The sequence below is a fragment of the Panthera uncia genome, chromosome A2, assembly GCF_023721935.1.
Source record: "Panthera uncia isolate 11264 chromosome A2, Puncia_PCG_1.0, whole genome shotgun sequence".
Lineage (NCBI taxonomy): Eukaryota > Metazoa > Chordata > Mammalia > Carnivora > Felidae > Panthera > Panthera uncia.
The window spans coordinates 36851832-36861800 of record NC_064816.1 but is presented as its reverse complement, the minus strand read 5'-3'; the positions used below and the strand labels follow the sequence as shown (position 1 = coordinate 36861800).

Below are 9969 nucleotides of genomic sequence, written 5' to 3'. Positions count from 1 at the left end.
GCCTCCCTGGGACAAGGGGGGCAGGAGGCCTCCCTGGGACAAGGGGGTGGGGATAGCGGGGAGCTGGGACAGGAAGGTTGTGTCTTTCCCCAAATCTTCTCTTCGTCACCCATTTATCAGTGCATCTGTCTCATTGCCTCCCTTTGCGCCGTTTAGACCCAAAGGCACCGCTCGACCTTACAAAATGTCCTGAAAATACTCTTTGTTTTAGTAGTACAGTCATGAGCTCCGTTCAGTGAAGTTGTCCTTTGAGAAGTACTATTCTTGCTGATTCAGCGTTTTTAACCCTGAACGATAATCCTCTTCTCCACTCTGTTTTTCCTTCCCCCTGAGTTCAGTACACAGGGATCTCCATGGTATCTTACCCTTCCCCCACTCACGGCCTCACGGTCACATTTCTTGGAATTATATCCATTATTTTCTTTTTTTTTTTTTAATGTTTATTTGTGTGTGTGAGAGAGAGAGCAGGATAGAGGCAGAAAGAGAGAGAGAGAGAGAGAGACAGAATCCGAAGCAGGCTCCAAGCTGTGGGCACAGAACCAGACGCAGGGCTCGAACTCACAAAAGCGAGATCGTGACCCGAGTCGAAGTTGGACGCTTAACCACCTGAGCCACCGAGGCGCCCCTATACATTATTTTCTTATGTAAATGAAGTCTCAGTTTCTCTTTGAGGAACACGCTACCATCATAAGTCCATAATGCACACCTTCTAAGACTTAGAGTATCAGATCCGTTTGATAACATTGACCACATCTGTGTGTACACCTTTTAGACACAAATAATTAGTGACTATATAGAAATGTTTATTGATGTAATCCCCAAGAAATCCCATTTTGTCTCTAAAGTCTAAGCACATCATTAATGAACATTCTTGACATATCTTGCACATGAACAATTTTGGTTCACAGCCAAATTGACTCCAGTAATCTAACTTTTCTAGCACGGTGTCTGGAAACTTCAATCTTCTGTTGCTGATCCTACTGCCCTTTTTGGAACCGTGTGGCTAACTATTATTTCTGTTAAATTCTTTGACAGTAAATGTCCTCAGGAGGGTTTATTGATGACACTTTTCTTATTTGAACTTTTCAAAAAGATTGGTCAGTCTATATTCTGCACTTGGGAGGACTCTCCTGTTTTCCTTCTCTCCCTCTCTCTCTCTCCCTCCCTCTCTCTCTCTCCCTCCCTCCCTCCCTCCCTTCCTCTCCCTCTCTCCCCTCCCTCTCTCTCTCTCTCTCTCTCTCTCAAATAAATAAATAAATACGACCCATGTTACAAGCTTAAAAGAATCATTTTGTATTAGACAAAATCAGTTTTGTTCACAGGTACATACTGTACCCTTTGAGTTGACTTAGAGGTCAAATTTGCTAAGTTTTTTTTCTTATATGATCTTTCCAGGTCACCCTGGGTATATCTTACCTGCTTTGATCTCCCTTCTCCAAATACCTTTATCCATAGCATGGTTCACCATTTACCTTTTCCTCTTTATTTGGGCTCAGAAACGACCAAAGTCTTACTGTTGATTTAACTTCCTAAGTTCCCCCAAGAAGAATTGGAGGATAAAGTTGTCTCCGAAAAGAGCCCGTTGTTGTCCCCTAAGTTTCTGTCTTTTTCCCAGCCCCTTCTTGGCCTCCTGCCTCCCTTCCTCAGAGTCCCGTTTATTCATTGTTCAAGTTTTATGTCAGATTTAATGTAGGAATAGTGTCTGCTTGGGTGGATTGCTATGCCTAAGGAACGATCAGCGAAATGGACTAAATCTAAGAAAAAGTAAACAAAGGTGGAAAGTTTTCTAACTTAGACTGATGGTAAGTTTTCTTTGCTGTGGCATTTGCCCAGGATCGTGAAGGTCAGGATCCCACCCTAAAGTGTACTTCCCGGAGTCCTCCTGTATGTAAAAGAAGCCCCGAACATGGGTGGGTACTCAACACAAACGTGTTTCTTCCATTTTTCCTTCCAGGCACTTCAAGTGGCAAGACAGCTTCTCCTTCAGCAGCAACAGCAGCAGCAAGTTAGTGGATTAAAATCTCCCAAGAGGAATGACAAACAACCAGCCCTTCAGGTGACAATTCTTTAAAAAAAAAAAAAAAAAATGACACGATACACTTTGGGAGAGCTGACAAACAATTCAGAAGCGGATTGTGTTGGGAGTTGCAGATCACGTACGAAACTCTTGTGCAGAAGGTGCATTCTTAGTTTACCAGCAGAGTATGACATTTCGGAAAAAATGTCTATTTAACCAAAAGCGCAGTTGCTGGGAGGAGCGTCTCCTAATGAGATGATGTAGTAAGAGGATGAGTAGTTACAAGTGTGGGTTGCTTAATAGGCAGCAGGTAGCACCAAGGAGCAGTTCCTAGTACTCGAGGTAGGTCACCTCATTGTCTCATGATGGGGGTAGAAATGCAGCACACGTACGTGTAATGTTAGCGCACTGGTTTTTAACTGGGTGTGATTTTACCCACCAGGGGGATGAAGGGCAATGTCCTTTTTTTTATTGTCCCATGGGGACAATAAAACTGTCCCATGGGGACAGTTGTTTTTATTGTCCCATGGGGGCATGGTGCTCCTGACCTCGAGTAGGTAGAGGCCAGGGATGCTACTTAACTGGTCCTGTACTCCAAGGAAAGATCGCCCACAGCACAGAATCGTTTGTCCCAAAGTGTCATGGAGTCAAGTACCTGTTAGTAGGACTGATGAAGATACGGCACTTTTAATATACCTAGTAACCAGTATAATGTACACTGTTCTTTAGTGGATGTTTTCTGGATCGTCCATAAAAACTGGCAAGCAATTTGTGTGTAAAGATTTCAAAAAAGACTGGTTTAGCAACTTCTCGTTTCAGGCCCATTGAGGGCAGAGCCGTAGTACAGGGTAGGAGCGGGCTCGTAAAAATCTGCTTTGAATTTTCGACTTGGAGCTGGAAACTGTGACAGATATTTCCAAAAAATTCGACAGAGGGTGTTCATGCTCACATCCAAGACAGGGCACTGCCAGGTTCTCTGTGGTTCAGCTACTCGTACAGCTGGGAGTGGGACGTGCTCGAAACGGGAAGTAAAAGGAACTTCTCACCCTGGACATTTTGGGACGGAATTTGTAAATGGTAGCTGCTGGGTGGAATTTGGCCCCAGCGACATTGATCACGGGGTCAACCCAAATCCTAGCTTGTGTTGACTTCTCTCAGGTCAGAACCAAGTGACCACACTTCCCCAATGATCCTGCAAAGATCTGACCGACGTTGGGGAACAAGCCCTGCCTCTACATCTACTTGGGAAAGCGTCACTGCCTAGAGCACATAGAGTAGCACTTTACGGGGAACAGTTGGATGACAATGTGCACTGTTGACTAACACTTTCAAAAACAGTTAGTGATTTGGTAAACCATCATCACTGATCCATAGGCCTTTCCGCGTGTGTGAATGCTGGGGATATTTTTAATGAGGTGCAGTGCCGTTGAGGTCCCATGTCAGGTGCTGTAAGAAGTGCTTTGTTGTGCAGATGTCTTAAGAACAGCTCTGGAGGATGAAATATGACTGTGTTGACCTTTCAGCTGTGAGCTTATTTGTCAGGATTCAAATAAGTTGAAAGGATCAAACTGAACAGTTTCCGTAGTCAGACTGGGAATTGTGTTTCAGAGGTCAGCCGCGGAGGCCACATTGCAGATTCCAGAACATAGCCAATTGTTGGTACATATTAAAGTGCTGGGGCATCTCCTGCAGACAGAGACACAATTAAAATTCTAATTTATTAATGTATACAGGGAGCTGGCCCAGCCTGTCACTCAGTGATTCAAATGACTGTCCATTCTTTTGGCCTCCCTCTTGGAGCTCTAACAGCCTTAAAAATACTGTTAGTCCTCTTGAATTTATCAGACCTCAAGTGCATTGGAAAAATGACAATATATTATTGCGGGGAGGTGGGAATCTTGTACGTAGTAGAGCTTTGGTTAGGGATAATTTTAAAAAGTACACACATACACAGTCTGCCTGATGCACTGCTCTTCAGGATTGAAGATCATTTGTAATTTTTTTTATACTAGACTTATATTCCCTCATACTTGCTTTTTAAAGACATATGGCATTTTTAGGTAACTTCTTTTCCAAGATGAACGAAGTTGCTTTAGGGCTAAATATATGAAGTAAAGTTTCAGGGGATTTCCTTTTGAGGGCTCTTTTTCTTGCCCGTTATAAGGTTTTCAGCCACCAGAAGAGTATGATACAGAGAGCTTCATTTTTCTTGGCAAAGACAGTGTCAAAACCAACCTAACACATTCTGCTGAGCACTTCAGTCTGTATAAAAAGTGTGGGGCGAGGGGGCCATCTTGAATGCTGGTTTTGCTAAATAAGATGTTTTGAGTCCCTTCCTACCCCTCTGTGGGAGAGTTGACAAGCATAGAATTTAGACCAGCTTTAAGAGTTGATTGGGAAAAAAAACAGTGGGTTGGCTGTGCGCGCGTGTGAATGTGTGTGTGCGTGCGCGTGCATCATAGACTACGTCTTGTCAGCTGCCTGGTAGGGTCATGCAAATCCACCAGGCTTTATTAGGTTGGCTGACCTTCTACAAACAGAAAGGAGAAATTACTAACCTAGGTCACATGGTATATTACCTCCTTATAAAAATACGTATATAGACTCGGTGATTCACGGAAGGAATAACCTTCAGAGAGATACCTTGCCATGCCATGCCCTCGCTGGGGCACCCCATCCAGTGTGGCTCTGAAATGAAAGGGAAATCCCATCACAAATCTTAACAGGGTTCATTTCTGTTGTTCGTACCCTTCGTAACCACACTGAGAGACCTATTTTCGCAAATTTCAGATCTTCCGCATAGAGGAAGCCTTGACAGGGGAGAAGAATTTGATCTACTGATTGCTTGAGGGGAAAGAAAAAAAAAAAAGAAACCCAAATCCCCAAATATACTGTGACTTATATTTTAGGCATATCTCACACTTCTCTGCTTTATGTTTGGCAGTGCTCTCCAGTTTCCCAGGCTGATGATAACAAACAAAAGAGAATGGAAAGTTAGAGGAGGCTCTAAGTGGTTACTCGATAGAGATCACAAAATGTAGTCAAACATCAGCAATTTGGACTAATTTCAGGAAGACGCTCTCTCCAGCTACACGTACAGAACTAAATCTGAGCTGGCCACATTCTTGGGTGACGTGTGGTTTGTATAATCAAGGCATTAATTGGTATAGATTCTGCTTTTGATGTTCTTAAAAAACACTCTACTTGGTAACCTAAATAGCCCCTTGGTCAGCCTAGCCTCTTGAGCTGCCTTGCAATTTTTTTTTTTTTTAATGAATGACACAAATGAAAATTGAAAATTGGCCCCGTGGTAAATTCAGGATGAGGATGATCTGGATCTATTAGATGTGATTTGGTGAGCATTTCTGGATCAGCCTCCACACATAGGGCATCGCACGAAACCGTCAAGGGTACAGACCCTGCCCTCAGGATGCTTAGGAGTTGTCAAAGAATTAACAAGGTTTTGCTACAGAAAAAAGAAAATTCTATGTGGGTAAAAATAGTAGACTTGCTTTTATAAATATTTACATGCTTCTGAAGATTGCTTGAACAAATGAAGTAAACGCTTAATGATGCAGGTGTGCTCATAACCTCGAAAACGTGCAACTTTACTGGCTGAAGATTAATTTGTGAGTAGATGAGCAATTTTATTGATCGAATTTTGGAACTTTGACCACCGTTTCTGGGTAGTAATTCATTTTGGTTCTTTAAGCATTTTAGTTGTTGGCACGAGTACATAAACTGGAAGGAAATCAAATGACACATTTTCTCCTAAGAAAGTAAAAGTACATGTGTATTCTGGCAGCATTAAAGTTAGGAAAGAAAGTAAACCTTGTGTGTTGCTTACAGCGGAAAGCTGACCACAGTTTCAGGCCGTCTATAAAGAATTTGAACTTGAAACCAGTCATCTGAGACGTTCCCCTCGTGCCTGTCCTCCCCCCTTCCAAGGTGACATCGTGTAGGAGCCCCTCATCCAGGAGGCCATTTCACTGGAAGGAAAGGTAGTGAAATCCACTGGGAAGTACAGCCGTGTCATCCGGTTGGAGGCTCAGGAGTATAGTGAGGACTCCTGCTTGAGGTAGAGGAGGTTAAAATACAAGATGCAGCAGGTGTTTTTTTTAGCCTTTTTATTTGCAGTTATATAAAACGTGCTTTAGGCAGCATTTTTGCTTTGCATTAATGCCACATATAATCTTAGTACCTCATATCATTTCCACGTTATTCGCTAAGGAATAAATGGGTAAAAGGAAACCTTTAAAGGAAACTACAGTTTTATGTTGTAGATAGTGAAATGGAATGGTTTTTGAAATACTGACCCTTAAAAAATAGCCCTGCGCACTGAATTAGTAAAGTGGATATAATTCAGGAGGAGGCAAAAAAAATTGTTTTAAATGTCTAGAGTTAACATTGTCTAGAATTGGCATCCCCGACATGAAATTGAGGGGAAGTGGTGAAATTTGGATGCCTTGTCAGTTGTCATTGTTAATCACACGACTTTGGAGACTCCCAAAACCCTGAAAAATAAATCTTGGTAAGAATCAATAAAGTAGAAATGATGCTTTAAAAATGGTTATTAAGTCTTTCGGATTATACACACCATTAAAAGTACGATAGAGGCAGTGACCCCTCCCTTGAGAAAAATGCACAGGCACACAGAATTTTGTATCCTCTTGTAAGGGTTTCCTGAACCTCAAGGCCATCCTGTGGCCCTGGTCAAGTACTCTTAATTTCAGATTTTTTTTTTCTAAAATAGTATGCTTTGGGGTGCCTAGGTGGCTCAGTCGGTTGAGTGTCCAACTTCAACTCGGGTCATGATCTCACGGTTCGTGGGTTTGAGCCCCGCGTTGGGCTCTGTGCTGACAGCTCAGAGCCCGGACCCTGCTACTGATTCTGTGTGTCTCTCTCTTTCTGCCCCTTCCCCGCTCATGTTCTGTCTCTCTGTCTCTCAAAAATAAGTGTGTAAAAACTTTTTTAATAAAATAGTATGTCTGGTCCTTATCTCTGAGTTTCTGATTGGAGTTGTAATATAATCAATTGGCTCATTTTTGCCATTTCAGCTGCAGTGTATAGGATGATCCCATGTCCCAGCCTTTCCAGGATATCCCTAGTCTATGCCTGTTGCCTGGCTCTATTTATAAAAATTGTCACTCTTTGAAAGTATCCCAGTTTGGGCATTTAGTTACATGGTCATCTTACATGTATCTAAGCATTAAAATTCAAGTGCTATGCTCATATTTTAAATGTAAGCATATCTTTGTTACCATATGCATATGTCACTGTATGCAAAGATAATTAACATTTAGTCAAGTGCTGAATGTGGGACCATCCCCATGGCTACCCTGTGGTATAGGAATGTCATTTACCTGTGCTGTGGATGCAGAAAAGTAAAACTTACAGAAGTTCCCTGACTTGCTGCAGAGCACACAGACAGGTATAGCACCAGAATGGGAAGCCAGGTTTTTGGGGGGGACCACAGACAACCCGTATGCTGTCAGGAAGTTCATTATAGCTGCCCCTCCCGTGTATATTTCCTCAGCATCTACTGAGTGCCCTGTTTGCCACAAATAAGCAAATTATTAGATTTTCCATATTGTAAGCAAAAATGAAACCAAACCAACAAAATCCTATTCCACTGTAAATATCTGGATTTCAGTTAAGAGGACTAAGGTCTGTGTAATTATCCTTAATTGTCGCCTTGTCTGCGTGTGCGTCCCAGTGGTGAGCGACAGCAAAGAAAAGTTATTTGTCCTTCTCAAGTCTGAAGTGCTCTTCGGAGCTTCCCTGTGTTGGAACGTGGAATGGTACGTTACAATCATTGCTGGGGCTAGGAGGTGGGGAGGGACAGGGAAAAAAACATACTTGACTGGTCACAAATGTGTAAATTGCTAACAAAATGACACATGTAATTAAGAGTGCTCCTACCATTTTACCTTGTGGTTTACACCTCCAGTGTTGAAAAAGAGAGCGACTCCCACCTCGCTAATTACCATTATCACTGAAATGCTAGGGTTGGACTCATTAGTTCCATGTGCATTTAATTAGAGGAAGGCTGAAATTGGATTTAACTTATTACTTTTTCATGGATCACTTTCTTGTCATCACTTCAAATTGGATTGCAGCCCCAGGTAACTAATTATGAGAGCCACAGGATCAAGAGTGAAAAAAAAGGTAATTAGGAATAACACTGTTGGACCCTTGCTGGTCGTCCACTTGTGCTTTGGAAAAAGGAAAAAAAAAAGAGAGAGAGAGAGAGCGAGCGAGCCGTATTTTGTAGTATTACAGATTAGGGAGTTAGAGGTATGCATGGTTGCTGGGCATCATGGGAGCCTGTCACCACCCATAGTGGTTTCTATGATATACAACTGAGTTGAAGATGTCGAATCGACATGGTTCCACAATCGGCTCCTTAATACCTAGATTAAACTTGTAAAAGCAACAGATTGGCTGTAGGTATGAGGCATCTCAACAACTGTGTAGTCTGGGGGCCTCACATATATGATTACAACAAAGCTGTCAAGATGCCTCTGAGCCAAAGTACAGAATATTTTAAGTACAGGGAGTTAGAATTTAATGAACGTATTAATGTTCCAGAAACATCATTCATGTCTGACAGGAAGACATATCAGTCAGCACAACAGCAAGGTTTAAGGGTTTATACATCAGGAATTTTTGTCAAAGTTTCCAGCAGACCATAATATTCAGACCATTTACAGTGCTTCTGGTTTGTTCTCTTACCCCACCCCAGTGTTGTGGATAGGCTTGCTGAGGTTCAGTTTCTCCTTCCGCCCCCATCGAAAATACTTTAAAACAAATTATATTGTTTCCATGTGCAGAGCAGAATTCAGAACTGCAAGCAATCAATTTTATTGACATCGTCTGAAAAAATGTTGGTGACAGTTGGAGGATGTGAAAGGCTTGGATTTTTAAAGTCGCCAATACTAAGTGTGGCCAAAAAAAAAAAAAAAAAATTTTTTTTTTTTTTTAAACGTAATCTCATTATTCAAAAGAAGTCCTGGGAGTTAGACTCCCCCAAGAAGGGATTCTTCTTTGATAGACTGTGATAGCATAATGAGAAATCTTGATATCAAGCCTGTGGGTTTCCATGAAGGGAGAAAAAGCTTCCCAGAGAAGTGAATCACCAAGAAAAGATGGCTATTGTTTCCTCAAGTTGTTTAAAATTGGTTTTAATGCTCTGTTAATGTAAGCAAATAATCATGATTCGGTCTGGGGTGACTTTCAAACCTGGGTAAATGAGACTTGCTTGTTATTTTCTTCAGGGCCACAGGGAAGTAGAGACAGGGATGTGCCTACCTGGCGGTGGCCACCACATTATTATTCCCAGAGTGATAAAATGCTCTTCCTGGAATTACGACTCCGTTTCCTTTGTGAACCTTCTGAGCGAAAGCTCAAAAACCAAAATAGTCATCATCAAGTCGAATGCAAAAAAATTAAAGCTTTTTTTTTGTTTTTGAACATCTTAAGTTGATTTAGAATTTTTGTACACAATATTCGTCTGTGGTTGAAAGGGGGCACGCCGAGGTCAAGTGATGTAGTGTTTTCCATTTTTCCATATGAGTCTCACAGTGTGTGATAAAAGCAAACTCCTTTATTTGGTAAGTCTGCAGGAATTTCTGATGAAGTGCAGAGGTCATGTTCCCTGTCAATTTGAGTAGCCAGCATTTTTTAACTACTGTTTTTTCTTCTCTTTTTGTGTGTGTCTTTCCTTCCCTGCCCCCCCTAAACCGTGGCACTTTTGTGACACATGCACAGTGAAGTCTTCCAATCTGAAACTCATTAGCACACAGCATTGGACCCTGTCCAGTGGTTAGAAAATTTCCTGAAGCCTAGAATAACAGCATTTGGTGTGAGCACCACAGACCAGCAGTGACGATGGGGGTAGTCGCCCTGCCCTGGCGCCCTGCCCGGTCGGGAAAGCCGACTGACCGTGCCAC

At 42.2% G+C, this 9969-nt stretch overlaps 1 protein-coding gene across 14 annotated transcripts in view; it reads left to right on the top strand.

Moving 5' to 3' along the window:
• FOXP1 (forkhead box P1) overlaps positions 1-9969 on the top strand; it is a 695473-nt gene that overhangs the window by 538365 nt on the left and 147139 nt on the right. For 13 of the 14 annotated variants that reach the window (XM_049642699.1, XM_049642700.1, XM_049642704.1 and 10 more), the window contains one exon: positions 1955-2056. In XM_049642699.1, the coding sequence (XP_049498656.1) occupies positions 1955-2056 (102 nt within the window). The other variant, XM_049642710.1, reaches the window with a different exon arrangement.